Source organism: Clinocottus analis, unplaced genomic scaffold, assembly GCF_023055335.1.
Source record: "Clinocottus analis isolate CAN_PGR_092001 unplaced genomic scaffold, fCliAna1.0.p SCAF_10, whole genome shotgun sequence".
In the NCBI taxonomy this organism is placed as follows: Eukaryota; Metazoa; Chordata; class Actinopteri; order Perciformes; family Cottidae; genus Clinocottus; species Clinocottus analis.
The window spans coordinates 18,614,734-18,640,768 of NW_027175821.1; the positions used below are offsets into that span (position 1 = coordinate 18,614,734).

The 26,035-nt window shown below is 41.5% G+C and overlaps 1 protein-coding gene across 5 annotated transcripts in view; it reads left to right on the plus strand.

Moving 5' to 3' along the window:
• The window catches only part of LOC137796253 (LIM and calponin homology domains-containing protein 1-like), a 77,844-nt gene that overhangs the window by 35,016 nt on the left and 16,793 nt on the right, over positions 1-26,035 (plus strand). For 4 of the 5 annotated variants that reach the window (XM_068594078.1, XM_068594105.1, XM_068594097.1 and 1 more), the window contains 5 exons: positions 6,121-6,227; positions 11,472-11,502; positions 15,223-15,333; positions 16,780-16,978; positions 23,089-23,347. In XM_068594078.1, coding sequence (XP_068450179.1) covers positions 6,121-6,227; positions 11,472-11,502; positions 15,223-15,333; positions 16,780-16,978; positions 23,089-23,347 — 707 coding nt within the window. Of the gene's footprint in view, positions 1-6,120; positions 6,228-11,471; positions 11,503-13,124; positions 13,270-15,222; positions 15,334-16,779; positions 16,979-23,088; positions 23,348-26,035 lie in introns of those variants that run through there. The other variant, XM_068594113.1, reaches the window with a different exon arrangement.

The window sequence follows — 26,035 nt, forward strand, 5'->3', positions numbered from 1 at the left end:
GTAATCTGGGTTTGATTACAGGTACCTGCAGTGTAAGTTCTCCGTTTCAGCAGCCGTGTGTCACACGAAACCCTTAACGGCTCACTGTTTGAAAAGGGGAGACACAGACCATGTGGAGACTCCCTCTCTGTTCAATAATCTATCTATCTATCTATCTATCTATCTATCTATCTATCTATCTATCTATCTATCTATCTATCTATCTATCTATCTTATAAAAACATTAAACATCTGCAGGAGCTTATGTTAGTCTTTCCATTGCATTTCTCCGATTCGACAAATTTAGTGTTTAATTTAGCATCAAAACATATTTTTTCATCTTGATCAGGAAGAAACTTCTTCCAGATGCTAAAACCTGAACTGAATAATATACGTTGTTGTCCATATTTTTTTTTTTTTTTAAGAATCTTTGCGTTGCCTCCTGCTTTGAAAGAGAGCCTGTGAATTTGAGTCGACCTGAACACTGATACGTTTCAGAGTCGAGCACGGTGCAACACAGTGGAGCCCTTTCATGCCAACCTAAGACCTTGATCTGGATGAAGTGACCTTTCAGGACCAGGTCCGGCACGTAAACAGAGCCACTCTGAAAGTTGATCGCTTTGGAGCTGGCGCTGAACGTACTTCCGTCTCTCTTTCCTGCCTGACTTGCTCTTAATTGCATTCCTAACTTCTGTGTCAAAGACTGTTTATGTAAAAACATTGTGGGCATTTTGGTGGTTTAGTATACACCAGGTTACAGTACAGAAACGAATGATCCAGAAAATGACTTTGTGTCTGTCTGCCAGGGTTTGATGTGTGTCAGCACTGACCACTATAGGGTTACTTGGCCACATACTGAGTTATTTCTTCTTATCACTTAATATGTATCAACAACAACAGGCCACATTTGTGTAATTTAAGAAATGAGAGTTTACAGGTTGTTTTATTTCCTCAGTGACATCAATAGATGTTGTATCTTCTGAGTCACTATGACAGACATAGCCGGTAAAAACATAATGATAGTATTGAAGTGTGAAGGGAGCCGAGTATTATTTAGATCAGTGTGACAGACCATGAAGTCTGTGTGGGACGTAAATGGTTTTCTTATCCAATGGCGTCACTAATTGCAGCCAATGAGCCGTCTTACACTTTTTACAAATGTCTGATAATTACACAGCCACGTTCTTTACAGGCCTTTTTTATTCCTCATACAATCACTGCTAGAATAACAATTGATTATCCTGTTGGAGCCGTTAAACCCAAGAGCCTCTGTTCTCTCCGCCTCTGTAATGTTCTTGTTTGTTTTTTGTCTGTTTCTGCTGTTCTGCGTTCTTCACTTTGATCAAATCTTCCTGTATTTGTAGTCTAATGCAGTCTGATTAGTTAATCCACACTGCTTGACAGCCATGTTTTTTTTTGGTTATTTAAAATCCTGTCACATTACCATCGGGTTGCAGTGCCAATTGATCTACAATTTGCTGTGAACATTATTAACAAGTTGTTTAATTGAGGATTTAGTTAGTAAATTACATCAAAGCAGTTTTCATTCGCAGTTTCGCATGAAAAGTTCACACCAGTCAGTCAGTAATGCCAACAAATTATATTGTTTCGATGGCTTATTTATACTTTTTGAGAGTGCAAATAAGGCGTTGATTACCGTAATTTTTTAATGTGTCAAAGATTGAGTGATTGTTAATCAAACAGTTTGCTAGTTAGTGGCCGTAGGAGAGGCAATGCAGTCGCAGGGTGAAAAACATTACATGGCCATTACTGCCCGGCCCACAGGGGGCAGATGAATCATCCACCGAAGACAGCATGTTTACAGTAGTAGTTTGAGGACAACAGGCTAAAGGGAAGATAACAAATAACACCTGCTGGTTTAATCCCATTCTGAACAATATGACCCTCTATCAGTAAGTTTCATAATTCTGGGCCTCGACTTCTTCCTGTGGTTTTGCTGGGCTTTTTCTTCGTCTGGGCCGTGATTAAAGAGGTGAGAAACGCATAAACAAGCGCTCTGCTGTTATCTGGACCATCATAATAAAACACAGGCGACTCCCCCTTCCTCTTCCTGTTTGAGGGCTAATGGGAAAATGAGTCTCTGAGGAGGTTTGGCTGTTTAGTAATTAGAGCAGCTACCTCAGTGCACTGGCAGCTCGGCCCTGTATGGCTCAGTGTTCGTCTGAACAGGTTGGTTGTTGCATGGTCTGTTCCCAGCCGTCTCTGGGTCGACTGGTATGCTCCTGTTTTACGGTGTGTAAACAGACACTGCAAGTTGAATGGTAGTGATTCACATGTTCGAAAATGTGTTGTTTTCCAGACATAACGTTTAGAGCATCAGTGACGCACATGCAGAAGGAAAAGGCACTTCAGACTGTTATGTGAAGCCCTTTTTATATCAGCGTTAGGATCTTGAGATAATTCCACGTTTCAGAGGCCCGTCAGTCATGCAAGACTACATTTTTCTAAGCTTAAATCCTAAATGCAAAGAGGGTTTTACTTGAAAATAATCGGATAGTAAAATAATACAAAGTGTTTACTGTAGCAATAAGTAAACCTTTTACCTCCGTAAAATAAACCCAATACTTAATCAAACATTTTTGATACTGATCGCTTATTTTATTCATTAACTTTAAGAATTGTGACCTGGACTTTACTGAGCAGCATCTCCGTTAAGAGCAGCATCTTTTTCTAAAATAACTCAAACATATCTTGTTCATGTGCTGTAATATCTCGTTACATTTTGACCGACATAATCCCAAATACTGATGCAACTGCAGTCGGCTAATTCTGGCTGACATACCAGGCTCACTCCAGTGAGAATGCATAGAAATGCATATTAACACAACTATTATCAGTCTATGCACGTATGTTATATCACTGTGTCGGTGAATCAACAGATGCAGCACATGTACCGTGATTTCTGAATCCGCATGCACACTAAGGACACGCAGTTCATCATGCTGGGGCTCCCCCTCTTCACCGTCCTCGTGTCTTATTTGTTGGGTTTGTCTTTCGCAAGGAGAGGAAAAGAATCGGGAGCATATCTTACTGACACTCAAGTGGCTCGTTTCCTCATCCTGAGAGGCTTCCTTCTGGACTCTGTCAAGGTCCAAAATCTGGGCGTGAGCACTGATCCTCTTCCCTGAGAAACCTCGGTGGTCTTATCGTTGTTGTCGGAGATTGATTACAATGAGTGTTGTGTTCAAAGAACGCCTTTTTTTTCTCTCTCACACACCGTCTTTCACATGTAGGTCAAGTGTAAACACACACACACACACACAGCCAGTAATACTGAAACTAGGAATATGTGGCATTTAAACAGACCTGGGTTTTACTTTCTGCTATCCATACATTTATCTAGTGCTAATTAAAACATGTCGAACTCTCAACTTATATTTAGATTTGTTGTGAATTATTGTTAATTATACCACCAATAACTTGTGGCACAATCTATTATGACCTTTTTTTTGCAATACAGTGGACTTTTGGGTCAATCTCTACCTTCAATCTGTCTCCAAACACATTGAGCTGCCAGTCGTTTGTTTTGCGGTAGGCGCCGAGTTTCCTGTGGCAGTTACCTGTAAATCAAAAGTCATGTTCACTTCTTAAGTCCCACACACATGCGCGCACACGCCAACACCCACAACATTGTTTTGTCATTATGCCAGTTGCTCTTAAATTTGCCTGGTTAATTGTGTGTCAGCTTGTTTATGGCCGTGTTTTGGTTATTTCAAGTCCAGACCGCGTGAAATACCAGCTGGAGAATAGCAGAACAACTGTGAGACAACATTGTTTTTCTGCTGAAGTTTGAGTTGCTCTGTGATAGCTGCGATTGTTGTTGTCAACGCCACCAGATCCCCATCTAGCAGTAGCTAAACTAGACTAAACAAGCGCTCCCTTTTTGATGAATTATCTTGGAAATAGGGTTTCCTGGGTTCCTTATCAAATAGCTGCCAAGGGGCCGTCTGTGAAAGAACATGTGTCTTTACAGTGGCAATCGCTAAATATTGCACAACCTGGGGCTGAGGCTCCAGAATTATAGCAAACATAGTTTTATTAATATCATCGTTCGTCTCGGTTTGGTAGAAAAGAGGCAGTGTCTAAGGACATGCTTACACATGTCTTTACAATGCAACTTTTGTCCTCTTAATGCCAGGACCCATGAACTGATAAGTATGTACGCTACGAGATCAGATCAGCTAACGCTGCATGCCGGGGTGGCCTCGCTCCCCTGGAGTTTGGATCTCAGTGAGGTGGAGAGAGCATGTGTACAATTCATCAAACGTAGGTCTCCATCATCTTTCCCCTCCCACATGGGAGTTACTCACCAGAGGACTGCAATTAAGTGAGCTTGCACATGGACACGGTTATTATTCTTCCAGTTTCTTAACATGTGTCCACGTGTTTGCAAAAGTGTCATCTTGAAATTAGTTAACATCAAGTGGTTTATGAGCAAAATGGGAAAGCACTCACAAAAACAACGTCTCCCAATTGTTTAACTTTACTTCACAATCTCACTCAGAGGGATTATTTCGGTCTTTAAAAGTTTACCCTCTTTACCCTAAGGGAATCCCTTAGTCTTCCACAAATGATAATTCATTTCTAATATCTAGAAAATATTCCTACATAGAGCCCCATTGATATTCATGAAGGCAACTGGACATAAAGCCTTTTATTTTTAAGTCAAACGTGGCCTTGATGAGCGGTGTGAGACCCACAGTAGGGTTGTCCTGCCTCGAGTAAAAACTGTCAAAAAGAAAGATTGCAGTGTCCTCGGTCAAAGACCCTGGTGTGTGTGTGTGTGTGTGTGTGTGTGTGTGTGTGTGTGTGTGTGTGTGTGTGTGTGTGCGCACATGTGTGTATTGGTAGGCGGGGTTGCCTCAACAGGAGAGCAAAGATGGCGCTGTCCCAAAAACACAGGAAGCTGCAGGATGGGTGTTGGAGTTTGTGTTTTGCTCCGAATAGGAAAGGATCGTGAGAACAAGTGTTTCCAAGTATGTTTGTTTTATATGTTCGTAGCCTTACAAGTATTCCTACACCAGCTAGTGTGGACATGTAAATAAGTGTGAGCACAAGGATCTATATTTAAAACTGCATTTTGTCTAAATGTGTGCATCTTGTGTATGGATGTATGTGTATTGTATTTGTTTTGGGTTGAGAGAGAGAGAGACACAGAGAGTGTGCTTTGGACAATCAGGGTGGAGAGGAAATGGTGACACCCAGAGAGAGAGAGAGAGAGAGAGGTGGAGAGAGAGAGGGAAGGGCTTTGGCCCTGTGAAGGATAGAGAGGCGTAGAAACAAAGAGAGAGAGAACCTGGGAACAGGAGAGGAGAGCTCAGCTCAGGTTGCATCCCACGACCGAGGGGATGGGGAGAGAGTGAAAGGGAAGAAGAGAGAGAAGGAACGACTGAGGAAAGCAGGTAAAGGAGGTAGGATTTAAAACAAAACGGAAGCCACTTTAAGGAAGCAAAATAGGTGAAGAGTGAAAGTTGGAGTAACCTGAGAGAGGAGACGCACGAAAGCCGTCCACAAAACCCGGCGGTGTCACGTTTCTGTCGAGCAGGTATCCCGGTGTGTTTGTGTGTGTGTGTGTGTGTTTTGAATTTTGTTGTTTTTTATACAGGCAAAAGGTATGAAAAAGAGGACTGCTCTCATCTCTTGTACTTTGTACTGTGGCCAATATTTTCATCTGTATGGACTCATTTGAGTTTTACACTTGAACGTTTGTTTATAGGTCTGTAAATGTCTGTTTGAGGGTCAAGACTTTAGGTTAGAATTGAGTTTTATTATGGATTCATATTTATTAAGTTATGTCAGAGAGAATAGACGTACTATAAGTACTGAGTATTGAAGTGTCTCTACACACGTGTCCATGTTAAGATTAGCAGCGTGTGCTATTATTAATGTGTCAGACTAGACTGCACTTTCTTTGCTGTTGTGCCAAAGGTTGTGTGTGTGTGTGTGTGTGTGTGTGTGTGTGTGTGTGTGTGTGTGTGTGTGTGTGTGTGTGTGTGTGTGTGTGTAATGGGTGAGTTAAAACCTTGTGCAGTTAGTGGACCTGACCTCACATTGCCTTCTGTCTCTGCCAGCAGTGTGTTTATCCTGATGAAACTGTGTGTGTGTGTGTGTTTCCTGCAGGACAACCTCAGTGTGTTCCTGTGTGGCTGTGAGGAGTTGGGACTGAAAGGCACCCAACTGTTTGACCCTGGAGACCTCCAGGACACCTCGACGCGCCCCACTGCCAAGTAAGTCTGAAAGCTTCAGTGTCACCTTACTGCTCAGCAGGTGAGTGTGTGTGTGTGTGTGTGTGTGTGTGTGTGATACTTGTGGTGGGAATTGAAATGTGTTTATACAGTCACATTGTTGGGAATCGCCTTCCTTTTGGGGACAAAATACAAGTCCTCGTAACGACGACTTGGTTAAAGGTTACAGTCATGATTAGGGTTAGTCTTCAGTAAATTAATCTAATCAATATAACGTGACGTAAAGGTGTTTGTGTGTGCTTTTATTGTGTTCCTCTGCACAATATGTTTTGTCCGAAGGTGAAAGACTTTATCACTTTAACGCAATGTTTTCTCTATTTGGATGGTTATTTGAGAAATAGACTTATAATTGAGCATTTTGTAACTGAATAATATCTGTGCACTGTGTGACGGTGTTAAGCTTGTTGTTCCTGTTTGTATAATCTACAATGACAGACATGGTCAAGAAGGCAGAGTAAGTCATCGTCGTGACTGTAAACACCAGCTGCTTTGGAGATGACTTTAGGTGAACTTGTATCTGGTTAAGTAAAGGGTTGATGTTGATGTGCTTTAGCACACAAAACAGCTGTTCAGCAAAATGATGTACGTGTTTGACCATAGCATCATCTTCAGGAGCATAAAACAAGAAAATAAGAAGGCCCAGGGAATACAACGGTGATTTACAAGGTAGCAGCAGCAGTCGTTTGATGTAATGTGCTGGATCATACGTATAACAGTGAAACCCGACTTTATTCTGATAGTTTACAGAGTAGATGCTGGTCCTGACAAACTCATATTAAGGTCCACGCACTGCTCTGGAGCATTAAGGACTTCTCTTCCAGTCGACCTTCTGGTCTTGACCTTGGAAACAACAGTACAAACAACCTCAGTCCGTGTTTAAGCTCTTCTGGAGATTGTACATATTTACACATTTTGATAATGACTGAAGGCTTGATCTTTACGAAGTGGATGGGCCGAGTGTTGCCGATGAAGAACACTTCAGTTGTGCGTTAATAGATAGCTGGTTTGTACCACTGGTTGTCTGTCACGCTCTTCTGTGCATCAGACAATCACCAGTTCACAACCAACATAAATAACTGACTCAGAGTCGGTGGAAGTTTGTGGAGCCGTTGTCAGTGAAGCAACAATACCATATCTGTTTAACACAACTGGTCTCTGTCCAAATACAACACTCACACACTGAAGCACAACTCTGACTTTGTTGCTTGGTAACAAAGAGAAGTGCATGCAGTTCTTAAGATATACTGTATTTGTATTGATCTGAGCTGATCGGCTTCATTGGTTCTGTCAGGACAAGGAATTCTTTGAGAACTGTGTGTGTGTGTGTGTGTGTGTGTGTGTGTGTGTGTGTGTGTGTGTGTGTGTGTGTGTGTGTGTGTGCGCTGCTGTTTATGTAGCCTTTGTTTCTGAGCATGTGTGCAACCATCACCCTGCTGCACACATTCATCCCCGGTTTGAACTGGGGTGCTTGTGTTTTTAGTAATGGCCCTTAATTCAATTTCTTCACTAATATAAAATAATTATAGCTGGGCAAGTTAACGCGTTAATATCGCGTTAATTTTTTCCATCGATTAACAACGTTAATTATTTGATCATGCGTTAACTGCATTTGTTTTTTTTGGGGAGGGGGAGGTTTTACTTTGAAGGCGATTAATGTAGGTGTGCGCTTTTGTAGCGTCACCGGATGATTTGCCGACTTGAGCCTGACCTGAAAGCACGTATTGTTCTGTAGTTTCTGTTCTCGGCTGCCGCGAGTCGCTCAGTCGCCTCACAAAGCTTCACGGCGGTCAGTCTCCCGGCAGCTCGCGCTGCAAGCTCAGCGTCCCTGGTTTGAACTTTAATTGCGCAAAGCCGCCGCTGCTACCTGTCAGCTGTCCTCCACATCTCCACCTCGTTCAACCAGACGTCAGTTCACTTGTTCAAGACAACACAGACTGGACTTTCCTCACTGAGGAAGAAAAACTGAACTGAAAACATGAAAAGCACTTATTGCTTTTGTATAAAGTTAATCAGTTGCTGGTCTTTAACATCTTTAAGGGAAGCAACAGACTGAACATGGACCAAAGAAGGAGTGGTTTGTCCCTCACAGGGACCCTTACTACTGAATAGTACCTGTTCAGAAAAAAATTGTAAACTATGTATGTTAACTTGTTGCTCCAGAGTGCTGTTATATTGTTCTGATAACATTACTTTAAAATAAAAGCTGCAGTACACTAGTTTTTACTTCGTTATTGAATTTGGTGCATATTGCGATTAATCGCAGAAAAATCATGCGATTAATCAGTTAATTTTTTTCAACTTTGCCCAGCCCTAACAATAATATATGTGCAATCTGTACAGTTGGCATAAGCTGATGAGGAAACATTGTACTCTTGGTGCTATTTCCAGCAGTTATGTAACCCTCTGGCAGGAGGATGCTCTTTTCTTGTCACTTAACCATGACAGGAAGCAGTTTCGGTGCTCTGGACAGGTGTTTACTTGTCTCGGAAACCGCTTTGGACAGGCGGACGTGAAGACCGGTTCTGATGCACGATGAGCTCGGGCCTGAAATACTTCCTGTTCCACTAAAACGGTTTGATTTTCAAGATAAGCGTGATCTTACCAGGAAGAGTCAATGAGAGGAGAGAAGCTGTGCTTCCATTCAGCCGTCAAAATAAATGTTACACAAAGTTTTGAAATGCTGCAAAAATTACACAAGTATGAATGAATTTCCTTCCATTTGGTGGAGGAAAATCAGAAATGGACAAGAAAACTAAATAAAAAGTGTTCAGTAAGTACTTCTCTTTACTCTCAGCAAGTAGTGGAGATGTTTTTATACTTTCATTTAAAATAACTGACGATTTAACCACCCATCACACAACATGGAGCCGACCTGGGGCATTTCTGGATCATTTCTCTTGATAGGTTTTCTTTAATAACAGTGGTGGAAGTACAAACCAACTGGTTGTGTTAAGCCTGCGTCATTATTTATTCAGCAAATCAATTCTTATTTTAAAGGATTGTACTTTTTCATTGATTAAACCTTGCTTTCTGTGACTTTCCCCTAAGCTGTCCTTATTTTTTGTGACGCATTATTTGTTGGTGTGAGAGTATGAAACAAATATGACCCTAAATATGATGTAATACCTCGTGGAATCTGTCGACCAGCTTTTCTTCTGCAAAGAGACGGCAGAGAAAAGCACCCTGTCTCCGTGTTTATTTAGTCAGCTGACAGAAAGAGGAGGAGGGTTAACTGATCATTACCTCCAGCTACTTTCACTTTGCTCCTTTCCTTCTAATTCACCCCTCTCCGTCGTGGAAAGCCCACACAGCTGCAGTTTGGAAGTCTCTTACGTATGTGTTTTGTGGGTTGGGCTTTGTGACTGTTGAAACTAGTTAAGAACTAAAACTAAATTATCTTTATTTCCAAATACTGTCATGATCCAGGCTACGGCATGGCTTTTGTCTTAGAGTAGTATTTTGCTAACATGTAACGAAACCTAAACTTTATAGTTCTGCAGTTCTGTGAATACATTTTTAAATTAAGCAATCAGGCAACATGTCCTATACAATGTGATACATCCATAAAAACTCTTTTGTATCCATACTGGATTATCTGGTTTCCAAGATTTGTTTGGTCGTTTACTTGGATCCCCTCTAATGCTACATATGATGAGGGTGATGAGGTCTCTACATTAGGAGCTCTTGCCTTCAACCGTCTTATTCAGAACTATTGATCAGAAGATGATCAGCTTGTGTGTGTATTCACACTTTATTTCGCTTTGTTACTTTGTGACATCGAACTATTTTTTTAGAGTTTAGAATATTTTTTTCAATAGTTTGAAAAAAAGTTTGCCAAGATTTTTGGTAAATATCTAAACCAGTACAGACATTTTGAGAATACATTAATTTTTATAGACTGCACCCTGCCAGATAGGAGCAGGTTGCTCCATCTAATAGGGGTGAGGAAAAAATCGATAAGGCATAGTGTCGCGATATTTTGCGGGCGATATTGTATCGATACACGGGAGCACAAGTGTCAATCTTTTATCTCATCAATTCTAAACGTTTGGTCCTAGAATAATATAATCAATTTATTTTTGTTAAAGTTTTCCTTTGGGGACAATTTGGGGTTGAAAAAAAATTATTAAATCGCATTATATCGCTATACTCAATGTATCGCGATAATATCGTGTTGTGACTTAAGTATCGTGACGATATTGTATCGTGGGAACTCTGGTGATTTCCACCGCTACCATCTAACAAGGTCATTTTTTACGTATTGAACCAAAGAGTTAAAGTTGGCTGTATAAAGAGAGGCAGGAGGAGAAGATTGAAGGAGAAGATGCCACTTTTACGCCTGTAAAACGTTGTTTAATCATTGCGGGCTAGTTTTCAAGTTTCCATAATTGTCTTTAGCTTTAGGGATCAGTCGTGAGGCCGCTTCCCGTTTGAGTTAATGAGCCAGCAACCGACTGTTTTTGTCTCCATACTTGTATGACCGTCCACGAGAGTACAGCAGGAGTTGCTCTGCTTTCTTGGTTGATAGTAGATTAAATTTTAATTGTCGCTTTTTCCCCTTTTTTTTTGAAAAGTTCAGGTGATGGATTAGAGAACACAACAAAGAGAGTCTCAAATAAGTATCTATTATGTATGTTGACGTCTTTCTCTTTGGCTGACACTTCTTCGTTTAAGACGATAGTTACAGTGCCAGTTAGACCAAAACCCGCTACTGCCACCTGTTGGTGATAACGAGCATCGTCCTGCAACCACTACAGGTGACAGCAGAGTCCACAAGTATAAAGCATTTTAAATTTTAATAATCAGAAAATAATGCTATCGTTGGGGGGGTGGATACTAACAATATAATACAATAACACTTAAACACGTAATCAAAGTTAGCCCTTAAAATGTCCAGGGTGGCACACAAAGTTTATATTTTGGATAGCTGAAGTCAAACTGCAGCCGGTGAACACAACTGCTAGAAATATTGAGTACATGCATCACCAAATGGCAAAGTAGACCCTGAAAGGCAAATGTAGAGTCTGCTAGTTCTCCCTGCGTGGGCTACACTCGCATCAGATTCCTCTATTCGCTCCTGTTTATTCAAAAAGTTTATTTTGTAAAGTTGTTTTGCATGGATCTGTGGGAGTGTGGTTGGTTTCGTGCTGTTATTTCTATGTAAGATATTCCATTCAAAACTGCCAGAAGTCAATGTCTCACTCACTTTCTCTTTCTTTCTCTCAGGGGCAGTGACTGCAGCCGAAAGCTCAAGAATGTAAGTGATACTTCTGGATTACAGTGGGATAATTTGTGTGCTAAATGTATGTTTTGACAAACTGTTGTTATTGTTCAGTGTTTCTGTTTGTGCTGTGGTTGTGCTCTCTTCATGCCGGGTTCAGCTCTACCAGCGCGCTTCACTCCAGTTCTAACTTATCTTTCTGTCTGTATAGGGCTGGAGACAAATCAATACGGCATAGTATCGCGATAGTTTGCGTGGCAATATTGTATCGATACAAGGAAGCCAAGTATCGATCTTTTATGTAATCAATTATGGGAGGCATCGGAGGAAAAAATTATAAATGCGCCGTTCACGTGCAAATCAAACGTCTGGACTTCATTTCACTCGTAGCGCCGCTACGTACAGCTGGAACAGGCTGCTGTGTTAACTGGTGACTTTTGGCCGAAAGTCGGCAGTTAACATGGCCGCCTGTTAATCCGTAACACCGTCATCATGACGAATTTCCTGAAGAAGCCGGTGAAATTCCTACGGATAATATTATGAACCCAGACACGACGGCGTTTGGTGCTCCGACATCTTTGGAATTTCCACAACAAGTATAAAGCAGAAATAGTGATTATTTTCATGGTGGATGGCAGAAATGAAAACTCTTTGCACAGAGATAAACCACAGCGATAAGCCCCGCCCCGTCTCTGGCGTGTCGAGCTTGAATGCAGACTGTAATGCAAACAGTTCAGTTTGTTTTGGTGCAACATTTATGAAACTGTTGGTCAATTTCTCCCATTTTCTGTGATACAAATGATTGAAGTGAGATGAACAGACTGTCATTATATTTTCAGTTTTCCTTTGCGGACAATTTGCGGTTGAAAAAGAGTCCTATATCGCAATACTCAACGTATCACAATACTCAACGTATTGTATCGCAGTATCGTGATATTATCACATCAGGTCTTCAGTGTCAGGATGATATCGCATTGTGGGACCTCTGGTGATTCCCATCCCTAGTTTCCACCAAACCTTTCAATTCTATGTTCTCTACCTCCTTTTTCCCCGCGTGTTCTATCTTTCTAACTCCATTTGATCTTCCTACTCTACTTGTGTGTTCTCTTTCGTCTCTATCTATTTTACCAGTTTGTTTGTACTCTACTTACTGCAGCTCATTTTGCTTGGCCAGTTCCACATACTCACCGACTGAACTGTTTGTCGGTCCTCTTCGAAAGTTTTCTTCTTTTTCTATTATTTGTTACATTTATACATTGACATTATACAGATTTTCTGTTCTTCTTCATCTTCTCTCTCGTTTAGTTTTTCTCAATCTGCATCTTTTAACTCTGTGTCGTTGTTGTTCCGCCTCACTGTCTAATTATTCATTTTTACACTTCAACACTGTCTATTTTTGTTTGAATGTACCTCTGCCCCCTCTTCTTTTTTTCCTTTTAATGCTGCTTTAAGAAGTAGAACAAATAATGCTAGCCCTGCCCACTCTGCAGTCAGACCAGGGCGCCTTTCTCTCTCTCCCTCTCTCCCTCTCTCTCTCCTTGCCTCCCTCCCTCCCCGTCTCTCTATCCCTGGGATGCTGCTCTGCACGGTACAATTGTGCCGAGCTGCAGAGAGCCTTCTAGCTCATTTAGCAGACTACACACGGGGACTCTCAGCCACGTTAGCCAGCATTTTGCAGCACAAAACTCCCAGCAGCTAAAGGCTTTAGCCGGGACCTGCTACGCCGGGATATGCTAAGGATCTGCCAAATTGAGGCCTAGGATTAGATAGCAGCTGTCTCTGCAGCACATCACATATTGAGAGGTGAAGGGACTGCACCAAGAAGAATTTGCTGATAAAGGTTTTGTTAGGTAGATTGGATGTTGATTTAAAAAAAAAAGTGGGTATTGCATGGATGAGTGGAATATTGCTTGAGATGATCAATTAGCAGTGCAGTTGTGAACAAAAAGGGTTGATTGTGCATGCGTGTGAAGTTTTCTGTATCTGTATGTGCCACTGCAGGTCTGCAGACGTCTGCACTGTGCATGCAAGCGCTTGTGTGCACAACATGTGTTTGGATTGTCGGTGCATGTTTGGGGCTTCCTTCATTCCCTTGTGTATGTATGCATCACTTCATTGTGTTTGCACACTAAACAAAGAGGTGATTGTTGTTTTTTTCCGATGGAACCTCTTTGACAGGTCTTTCAGCAGCTGCCAGATCAGACAGCTGCTGAAACTGAAGAGGCCAAGCGAGTGTGACGCTGTGCACTACTTCACTGTCGGGCCCATTGTTTACATTTCTGACAGTCAACACTCCACTGACATGTTTTCTTTATACTACTGTGGCCTGGCACTCGCTTCCACGTTTTTGTGTAGTTGCCTGTTGTAGGTTTAGTGCAGTGTGTCTGAATCATGCAGGGCACAGTTGTGGAATTTTCTCTCATTCAGTTTGTGCAGTTGGGATCAATATGGATTTATAGCATACTAGTAAGCAACCGAAACACATTTGGTGTTGACCCACTTCCAATGGGAGCTGGCACGGATATTTGCATCGTACTGGTGACACAGAAGCAATAAACTCTGCTGCTCGGGGTGCTAAAGTGTGCAGATAATGAAGCATAACCACAGCGGTTGCAGTCCGGCTTTAGCACCAGTACTTGTAGATTAGTGGCGCTCTTTGAAGAAGCAAGATGAAATATCCTGTTCGTCTAATATACATAAAGACAATTGCCATAACTTCAAAACTTCTAGCTGTAGTGTGATCTCTGTTTAAAAAAGGTTGTGGTTATCCCCGATGATCTGGTGTCCACTATTTTAAAGTGTCCTTGATCTAAACATTAAATCCCTCCCTGCTGGAGATTTCTATCTTAGTTGATTCTCTACTTGAGGCTAAAAAAGATAAATTTCCACTCAGGAATCAATAACATCCATGAAAAACTGTGTGCTTCTTTTAAACAGCAGGCCACTTCCATTATTCTTCCTCCAAGTGTGTTTGAACGGCGGCAGAGGGTGTTTACACTGACAGTATGACTGAAATAAACACATTAAGCCACGCTGAGCTTCCTTATCAAAGCAGTCCCTGCAGAGTGCCGGTTGACATGGACACAGTAAATATAGCTCGGACGACTTGGCCAACAGTGCGAAAGGTGCAGCTCCGTGTGATCTCCCTGTGGCTCCGGCCAATCTGTACATTCTGCGTTTTAGGCGTCAAGCGGACTCTGTAGGGAGTTACTCTGAATGCTGTCAGCTTCACTCCCACAGTCCCAATCAGCAAAGCTTCAGGACGTTGAGTTGCAAGCAAGAAGCAGGTGTGCGTCCTCTTTCAGCTACTAATTTCACTAGTTAGAGATGAGACTGACCTAGTAATTTAGGCACTCAAGGCTAAGCTAGCTAACAGGCAAATATAAATCACAGAGACTCCTGAAGGTATGCTGTGTTTCAGCTGGAAAAGTGCCCGTGACTGGTTTCAGGGTCAGAACAATGGCTCAGTCTTGTCGTGTTTGTACAGGAGGTGATGGCTGACATGCAACTTCTTTGGAGGAGGCTGGATTGCAATAACCAGAAAGCAAATGTGTATTGCTTTTTGTAGGGAGAAATCAGAAATGAACCAAGTGGAGAATGATTTCTAGTGTTTGCTTCGTGCACTCTTTACTTTCCTTCAAGGTTTCGTACGTTGGCCTGCATTGCTACATGTACGTCATCTAGAACTGTACGTTCACTAACAAAGTCTCCTCTCATCATGATGTCTGATTGTATATTTGTTTCTTTCCTTTTTAGGTTTTAATCACCATCTACTGGTTGGGTCGTGCTGCCAACGGCTGTGCCTCCTACAACGGTCCCACGCTGGACCTGAAAGAGTTTGAGGGCCTGCTGTCACAGATGCGAAAGGTTTGTCTGTTGGTCCTGTTTAGTAATGTCCAGGCCTAGAAATGTTATAAGGATGTAAATCTAAAGCACAGGGACATTTTAGTCAGTCGTTGCTGTTGTATTAGAACTCTCCTCGCAACCACAGCTGGTATAACGAGTAGAGAGAGGCTGTCCTTTTCCTGTTTGCAGACATCCCTGCAGCAACCAATTGTACTAAAAAACACACATTATACTGGACCACTCATTTCAGAATGCACTGAATGAATGCATCTGTGTTAAATATACAAAAACTTGTAAGAAACCGTATACAAAACCCCTAACACCCACCCACACAATGTCCAGGCCTGACCTGTGTCAATCTTCTGTTTCTACCTCTTACACACATACATACACACAGAGACACGAAAACAACCACTCGTAACCATGATGTCACCTCCATGAGATTTATTCCACTCTGTGACGTCTCTTTTCTGTTCTATTAAACTGAGAAATCTCCGCCAACTCTGCAGAATAACTTTCCCAGATGTTCACACGTTGCCTCTGACCAAAACAAAGCCACGTTTCTATGAAACAAAAAAAGAGACTGATAATAAAATGGGTTTTGAAAATCAAGGAAAGCACGTCAGTTGCGTCTATTAAAAAAATGAAAGTGCCAGTTAACAGTTCACTTGTGATGCTGGTGAAATGGAAACTGGAACTTTTTGGGAAAAATGCAAAAAGCAGGTGAATGTGTGAACCAGCTGTATTTTCATCTGCTCACTTATTGTTAGAGCTCAGCGTAAATGCATCAGTTGAAGGATCTGTCCACTCAAATTATGAAAATATAATATACCACCTGATTTACCACAGATAGTAAGTATCTCGCCAGATGGATTTTGATTTATTTGTCCAGCTTCAGCCCTCTCTTACGCCCGGTTACCACTGGATGCGCCACATTATGGCAATTGTTGTGCGAGTAAAAGCTAGAAGAGCATTACTCCGCTCCAGTCAACAAGCTATCCTGCTCTTTCCTAAAGAGATAATCTCTCCCTGTGTCTGTGTATTTGTGGCTGCTACTCGCATTAAATCCCTGTTTTGACACAACTGGCAAATATTTGGAATAAGTTGCCTCGTTGATTTTAAAAAGCAGAATGACAAAAGGTAGTGACACTGAGCTAAATAAATATAGTGAATGAGCATTATCAGGGAAAGTTGAAACTCCAGGAAAACAGGGGGGGGAGGAGTTTGGCAAGCATTCATTTTTATCATTCAAACTTCTACCGCTGCTCATGTCTTCAGGAGTTTGTCGCAACTAAAAGCGTCCCAACACAACACACAATGTAAAGATGGTTCCTATCAAATGTAAATAACAGAATCAATATTCAAGAAGAAGTTGTAGAAATAACAATCTATAGACAAGCCTATTAAATAACAACATAAATAATATTTACGGCAGTTAAAGCGGGCATGTCTTTTCTAAATCTTCAGGAGGCGGAGGAGGCAGAGAGCCCTAAACGCAGCATCCGGGACAGCGGCTACATCGACTGCTGGGACTCTGAGCGCAGCGACTCTCTCTCCCCGCCACGCCACGGCCGCGAGGACTCCTTCGACAGTCTGGACTCCTTCGGCTCACGCTCACGACAGACCCCGTCGCCGGACGTCCTGGTCCCCCGCGGCAGCAGCGATGGTAAGAAACAAACTACTCCCACACTTCACATTCACCAATTACACGAGTTCGTATTGTTGTGGAGGTGTGATCTTGTGGTTGGAATCAATGCCCTTTCTCATTAAAGGTCAAATAGCCAACGTGTTGTTTTAGCCACACCTCAAACTATATGCATTGTGGAAGGGAAGTAATTCAGTATTGTTCTTCTTGTTTGTGTTTATTGTGGTGCTCTGACACAGTGTATAGAGAAATGAGGTTTATTGTACTTGGAGTGCTGCTGTAATAAAAACTGCTGTTTTCACAGAACAACGCCCAGTATTTGAAATGTATGCTATTTCAAGTGAGTGATCTCAGTGCAATGTTTTTACACCACGCTTTGGCCATTGTTACAGTTTGGTTTCAGTACAGAAGTTGCTGTTTTTTTCTGGGGATATTATGAATAATACACCGTTTGTTGTAATAAGTTTCGACATTCATTTCTTAAGAAGCTACTCATTGTACTTGCGTCGCTTCTGCAGTGTCAAAAAAAAGTGAAAAAATAAAAGGAAGATGGTAATAATAACCTTCATTATTTAGCACCTTAAGTGCTTTACAATTAAAAATAGAGATATTTGATTTATTTGTCCTCATGCAAACACTGACGAAGTACATATTTATTTGATAAAAGTGGCCCAAAGACGGCACGCATACCTGGTCTGATTTGATGTTAAAATACTTTTCTGTTTACACATCAGATCTGTGTCTTTTGAGGGGAATGACATCTGTAAACTTTATAGTTTGAACATTGAGACACTGAACCCAGTGGTAGCTGTCATATAAATGTTTAAAATTGAAATATAAATGTTGGTACTGATTTAGATATGCTAATATTTATATTTATTTATTTACTTGTGAAACATACCGCCCACAACAACTCCTCTTTGCAACGCATTGAAACAAAACTATATTTGTAATATAAAATAATTGTATTCATCTCAGCAAAAATAAAAGATTTTCTCTCAGAAATATATTGCATGCTGCAGGAATTTTGTATTTTATATGTATTTCTCCTCGAGCGTAGGTTTTCTGTTGATGCCCGTGAATGAATAGAAGCCTCAGCCGTGTGCAACCTCGTAGTCTCAGTGTGTTTGACACCTTTCAGTGAGGACTTCCAGCTCTGCCACTGACATCTACACAATGAGTGTTTGAGCCTGTTGTCCTGGACTACAGTTGTTTGATAATTGTGTTGAAGTGTTTAATGAATGATGGCATTAGAGAGAGAGATGAATCATCCGGATGCAGTGATACAAAGAGTTGTGTTTGTGTGATGGCTTTTTGTAGTTTTTGATCTGACACTTGACTGATCTTCTAGCTTTAGGATTTAAACACAAAGAATACACAACAAAGGACACACTTTCACATGATAAAGTTCATATTTGACTTGTCTCATAAAGTGTACAAAATTCCCCAGTTGAAATATCTTGAAGGTATGTATAGCAGTGTTTTCCTAAAACGTAAGGTAATTAAAGTGTTTTCAGGTAGTTGTACCACCTTTTAGTATTCAGTTAATCTGGGTAAACACACAGAAAACTACGCTAGTGGATAAAACAGTAAATGATGACACGGGCATCTTCCAAGACGACAATACAGGATTCATCGGGCTCAGATTGTGACAGAGTGGTTCAGGGAGCATGAGGCATCATGTTCACACATGAAGTCCAGACCTGAACCCCATTTAGAGTCTTTGGGATGTGCTGGAGAAGCTTTGCAGCGGTCAGACTCCACCATCATCAATACAAGATCTTAGTGAGAAACTAATGCAACACTGGATGGAAATAAATCTTGTGACATTGCAGAAGCTCATGGAAACAATGTCACAGCGAATGCTGTAATCAAAGCTAAAGGCGGTCCAACCTAATATGAGAGAGAGGGAGGGGGGGGGGGAGAGAGAGATAATTTTAAGTTTTGTTGAGATACATGTTACATGACATCGAGGCACATGTTGGCATTTGTAATTTAATGCATCGTAAATGGAAGCATAACAATTAAACCAATTGTTCAGAAACTCATGACCTGCATACAGTTGCCAATTTGTTTTATGCTTTGTGCTGAAGTAAAATATTACTTTAAAATGCCAACTCTACCATGTATTGTCATTGACAGCTGTTCCTTGCTCCAGTTTATTTGAATTTGACCCTTTTTTATATTTTAATGACAGCCAATAAAAGATTAGAGAAGTCGTCACAAAGCCTAATGTTTGTTTCATCTCTGAAGTGCATGTGGGAGAACATCGTGTCCTGTCTGACTGTGCACTTGAAAAGAAACTAACTCTCTAAAAACCTTGCAGATTTTAAGTTTGCTTTTCAGAAATAAAAAGGAATACTCCAACATGAATATCTACTGTTTAAAACACAGCAACATCCTCAAAGGTTTTGATAACAGGAACTAATTTTACCTTTACATCCGTCGTATTATTCTGGAAAAATTTACAAAATTGTTAACCGTAATCTGTCCGAAATACAGAGTTAAGATCTTGAGGACACCGGAGAAAAACCCCATCATGTAATTTGGTATCAAACCCTTTTGACATTTGGAGATTTCTGCAAGAAATGTATTTTTGTGTTGGTTGGAGTGTTCTGGAAAACCTCCTTATTGTCAGAAAGAAAATCCATCCTCTGAATGCCCAAGGTCTTTAGTTTGTGGTTGTAAAGTTTCATGAGGCTGTGATTATCCTGGAGGTCACAACGGGTCGTTGTATACAAAAAAAAAAAGGTCTCATTATGTGAAATAGCTATGGGTACTCACATCGTCACACATGAATACAAAGGGACTCGTCAACAAACCTCAGAGCCCTGGCTGCTATTGAGGCTCACATACTACCAGTGTTTGGATCAAACCCAGAAGGGCCAAGCTGGAGTGATAACACGACAAGAATGCAGTTGTCACCATCACAGGAGCTTTGAGTGCACCCAGAACAAGAGCATCTATTTATTTACTTGCTCACAAAGTCTCAGCCAGGGTTTCCACTGCCCTGAGCTTTTAAACATTTTTTTTTAGACAAAGTCCTTTCACTGTTCAGCTCTGTAAACTGACTTCACCCGGACAGTAATTAGGAGAATGTAATTTAATTCAATCTGAAAGAGATGCAACATCTCAGATGCTCTTTTGTTTGGGCCAGTGTTGATAAATGATGAGACACGCTGTGTCCTCTGGTGCTGCTGTAGCAACACCTGTCCTCTTTCTACTCCTGCAGTACACCTGTTGCTAGTCACAGGGTGATTGAAATAATTAAAAAAGTGATTTAATTGAGATCAGTTTGTTTTTTTCTCCCCTTAAAGAAATTGCCCATCACAGAGGTTTTCTTGAATACTAGTTATCCTGTCTTTTAAAATGTGTTGACGCTACTGGTCTCACATCATGTGCCTTCATGCCCACATACCAAATCTACTCGCTATATGTTGACGGAAAGGTTGAACACGCACACGCATACGACTTGCTTCAAGGTTAAAGTGGATTCAACACGTTGTCTGTTGGCCTTTGTTTAAGTTGCATTGTCTTGTTGTCTTCTGTGCGACCAAAATGATACGTCTGACAAACGTTGGGCATTTTATTTAATTCGGTGTCAACTGAATCTTTTTCATGCCATATTGTATGTAATTAGTTTGAGCTTTTAACATTTCCAAAGTGATTAATAAGTTATAAGTAAATGAAACCCAAAGATTTCTATGATTTTGTCTGCTGAGATGAAGATCTCTGCAGTTTTTAGTTGCAATTGTATATTCATAACCTTTAGCTACAATCAGAAAATGACATGAGATGATGCTTACCTATGTTTACTCTTTATTTTTATATATGCTATTCTAAGTTTTTAGTTTGAACATTTAGCTCAAAATACCTCTCTAAAGAGAAGTAGATACTCTGGTAATGTGCTCTCTACGACGCCTTCAACCAGACGGTGGCCGAAGGCTCCATCTTAATCGTAGCAGAATTAACACTAATTATCTACGGCTGCTATACTCTGCTGCTGGTGATGTTTGTCATTTTAACTGATGAAAGTGACAGTCATCAATGTCTTTACATGAGAAAGTGGCTTCCTACATGTTTGTGAAATTGTTCTTTACCAATAACAAACTCAAAGCTACGCTAAGACCTTTGTTATCATCGTACGTTAACAAATCCGGGAATCGGATGGCCATCAGCGCCGAACCCTACTGTTGAATTAGTCAGGACACTTTTTCATGTGGTCAGTATTCATAACTCCTTCTAGACTTGTGCTGCTCATTCTGCCTAGAAAAATCTCTGAAATTGGAAAAAAAAAAACATGAATACTATCACAGAAAAGTGTCATAATGTATTTAATTTGAATACTATAAGAAACGTGGATGGAATCACTCTCGCTCTTCATTTATATTTCTGTTACTGCTTCTCAGTGACTGTAACGCATGTGAAACTTGACCTCATAGCTTTTACATGTCTTGTAGTATTACTGCATGTTGATGGTTATTGATGTAAATATGTCTCTGTAAAGCTTTGGTACAGTATGGCACTGACCCATGATAAACACTCAAGTTTCAGTCTTCCCACATGTGCAGGAGAGCGGATCGCCCTGTGAAGACACGTGTTGCTCCTTAAGGATGGATAGACTTGGATGGTAGAGCCTCTCGTGTTTCCAATTGATGAGCTACAGAGTCATAATTGAACCACTCATTGATGGAAGTGCGGATACCTCAAGGCCTCTTTTGGACCTTGATCTGTCAATCTTTTAGAGCACATAAAAACAAAGTCTATTGATAGAAATGGAGGTTTTTCACCACTGCAAAACGGGACATTTGTTTCCACTGAGACCCGCAGCTGCATCCACTTGTATCTGTTCAGCACGAGGGGTAGATTTCACGCTTAAGATCTAGAAATTGTGGGTTTATACTTGGAAAACGTATACATTGAGTCATAAATTCAGAGGTCATAGATTGAGTAAGCATACATCCAAAAGGGAGGGGGATTCCAGTAGCACATGTGCTAAACATCTTGGTGAGCAATTTTGAGAGACCTTGGGTGAATCAGGGCTGCAGATATTCATTACCCACAGTTTCACATGTTGATTTAGGGTTAGCATTAGCAAAAAAAAAGCAACTTAATGAAGCTGGAATGACTGGTATGCTGGTAACGGCACATCACTGGGATTTATCCTCTTGACTCTTTTATTTGTATGTGGTTCACACATGAACATCTTGGAGGAATTTAAGACATCCAGCGGGGAAAGTCCTTGAGCGATGTCCTCCTGCAGCACCAGGTGTTGCCTCTGACATTAAAGAGCAAACAAGGTGTATTTAAATGGGATACTGACAGACGCTGCGGCATCCTAAGTGAAGTCTTCCGAACTGTGGACTCAAATTTAGACTGCGGGAGCTGCACAATACAAATCTCCTGATGATTTATGTGACTTGCTTTGTTTCATAAAAACAGGCCGTCGACGTGCTTGGGGTTGATTTATGTTCAGTTCCTGGAATGCACTGCAGATAATAACACTGGAGCAGCACTTTAATGCTGTGTGAGTTTACATGATGTAACCTCACTGGGGGAAATGGAAGTGATATTATTTTTCAGAGATTTGAAAATTAGATTAGAAATCCTGTTTTTCTGCTGAATGTATTTGTTTTTATTGGTTTTCTTTCTTTTTGTAGTTTTCTTTTTACCAGATATCATTCAGAAGGTTAATGTCCCACTTAGAGAGACGGTCGTATGTCTTGTATGTGTAAGGCAGTGGGATAACAGTATGGGGTTGACATTTAAATGGGAAAATGTATGGTATAGAGTCGCGAAGTAATACAATATCTATCTTGTTTTGTTACAATTTCCATCTCTTATGAATCTAAACAAAAAGTATAACCCAAGAAGACATAACTCAAAGCAATTTGCCGTTGCAGTTTCCCGGTGATGGCAAAGCACATAGAATTTAAATCTCCTTCACTACGTCTCTAAATCATATAAACTACTTAACACCTGAATAATAATAATCATAATTGTGTTCTTCTATAAACAGAACATAATGAATGTAAAAGGCAAGCTACAACTGAACCTGTGAGACGATTGTCTGCAGAGTAATCTCGCTGTCACACCGTTATTGAACGCCTTCCTTCTCCTCGTCTCAACAGGCCGTGGCAGTGACTCAGAGTCCGACGGCGCCCCCCACAGGAAGATGCCGGACGTCCGTAAGGATGACATGTCGGCGCGGCGGACGTCCATCAGCGAGCCGCGGACCACCATGCCCTTCAACCAGTACCTGCCCAACAGGAGCAACCAGAGCGGATACGTGCCCACGCCGCTCCGCAAGAAGAAGAGCGATAAAGAGGACGGCGCTCGCAAGAGTTGGAGTACTGCTACTTCACCTGTCGCAGGTGACCGACCTTTCAGGTGAGTCTAACTGCTGTAGTTAGAAGAAGGCAGGAATCACGAGCAGTGGTCACGGTGTTATTGCACAATATTTGGTAATTTGAGGGGCAGGTTTTACAACCATGACCTTGTTTTAGCTTGAAATGGTTTTGCCTCATTTAATTCCTCCTTTTAAACCTACAAGTGTGTGCTTGTAGCTGAAAATGCGGTTTGACCAAAAACATGTGCTGAACTACTAAATGATGCTCTCGGTTTTGTGTGTCAGATTTAGCTGTAGAAATTATAGACACAGTGGAATTTATTATCCTGGAAGAAGACCGTGAAGTTACTTTCAAGACATTTTCAGATTGACAGAATCGCTGTGGATGATGGGAAAATAACTTTATTTTTAAAAATGTGAAATACCAACCAGCATCTTTTTTAGGGGCGGGGGGGGGGGGATTCTGTATTGTATATTAATTTCCTAAGAGAAGAAGATGTCACTGGTGGCACAAATTTCACATTATTGCGTAAACTGCTGATTTATTGCCCTCTGCCCTCGGTGCTGATGGAGGCCAGATGTGCGTCTTCATTGGCTCTGACTCTGATTGAAGCAAAAGTGTGAAATATGCTCCATAGATGAGGCGGATTAAATTCTGATGGTCTTATTGGCAGTTATTGGTTTGGCATGTCGAGAGCGCTGGGATCTCAGTTTTACCACGACGCTCTCTGGATGAGTTTCAGATTTCTGCTGCTTTAGTGGAGCCCTTGCTTTGATGTGTGTGTGTGTGTTTTATTTATTTATATGTGTGTGTGTCAGGATTTGACTGGAAGTAGTTTTTGAAGGATAATGTTTTTAAGGTTTGGACTTAGCATTATTTAGCTGCAGCAGGAGATGGAAGATTTCTGCAATCGAGTTGGTCTCACCCAAGTGTGTTTGCATTTTCAGTGCTTTGTGCTGCAGCTGGGTGCATACACAGTAGGGTTGTGTGTACGTGTGTTGTTGTTCATCTGTCCTCCATTCCCCCTGTAGTTAACGTCATCCATCTTGTTACATCAAAACGCATGTATTCATTGTTTTTGCATTACTGTTTGTTTTTATCTCCATCTCCTTCCTTTGCGTCATGGTGTCTTCTCTCCATTCACATCGTTTCCCTGGTCCTAACTTTCCCCACATTTGTGTGCTCCCTGTCTCACCTTGTGGTCATCCTCTTGTCATCGTTTCTCACTCTGTGCGTGAATGGGTCGATGTCACAGTCCTAATGAGGTCCCTAGCTTAGACGGCCCACCTGGAGAGTCCCCGAGCCCGTCCATCACCCCACCCCTCGAACCCCAGATACAGATTCAGATGGTGGACCAGAATAAAAAGGACGGGGAGGACGGGCAGCAGACTGCTTCCACACCGTGTGTTAAGATGCATGCAGCCGGCGTGAGGAGGAGCAGTGAGCCTCTGCCCCGAAGCCGCCCCCACGCTGAGCCCCCCACGGAGACTGTCTCTCACCCGATGGTCACCTCTGAGCAAAGGTCTTCACCTCGATTCACGTCTTTCATAATGCCCCAAATCAGCTGCCCGATTCCTTTGGTATCGACACGGTTCTGATTCAACCCAATCCAAAAGATAGTAGTAATTATTTGTTCAGTTTTCTCTAATTATAATATGAGGATGTTGTAGAGGGAAGTTTCACTAATGTCCGACACTAGAGTAAAATTACAATGCATCTTTTCTGCTTGATCACTTTTTATGCAATGCTAAATCTGGAGAGTTATTCATATGACTTGACCCTGTCTGGATGCAGCATTGTTTATTCTTATTGCAGCAGAATATTTGCTGTGTTCACCAAAATGACAAAATAACTTGCCACTTGACATTCAGCAATGCAGATCATTGCAGCTTCATGTTCAAATGTACCCACATTGACTCTCTGTCTGTACGGCCGTACGAGATTAACAGAACTGTACTTTTTTCTCTCAAAACGCAAAAAAGTTTACAAAAACGCATCGGTCCAAAAACCGCCAAAGTCCCAATTGATCGGGGTAATCCACATGTTTCAGTTTTCGTCAGTACTGTCTCTTTGTTATAAAATAATTTACATTTTCACAGCTGGCATTTCCATCTGGCCCTTTTCCTCTGTGGCCCTGCCATTACCAGATCACCAGGCTCAATGAAACATGGAGATCACACACTGTTGTAATGCAGGTTCTTTACCCCGCCGGCCATTCAGGGGTCACAAGTTTCAAACTTGGTGTCGGATTAACATGCTGAGGATTACGAGCGGTCAAGACGCGACGCCGAAGTCCATTTTGATGCGTAGATTGAACGCTTCCCTCATGAAGAGTCAGTTAAGATCTCGGTTGTTTAGTCACAGCCCGATCTTGTGTTATTTCCCGGTTCAGCAGTCGTTGCATTCACGTTACTGTTGGTGTTATCAGTCACGCCCCCGGTTTCCGGCTTGCTCTGGCGCAGATGTTATGGCATGGATTGGATCGTCAGCGTTTCAAGGGAGTGAAGCGAACGCTCAAAGCGAATCTGACTTGTGTATCGCTCTGTTCCAAGGAAAAAGGGGGATTTCTAGGATGTTTTGAGGCTTTGATATCGCCGTGTTTAGTTGGTAACAGCTTGTATTTTTCAAGAAGAAAGCTGTGGCTGGAATTTGTTTGTTTTTGTGTTGCCAGGAGTTAAATATTTTCAAACCAGTTGTCTAATCTCAACATATCACTGTTCGCAGTTTC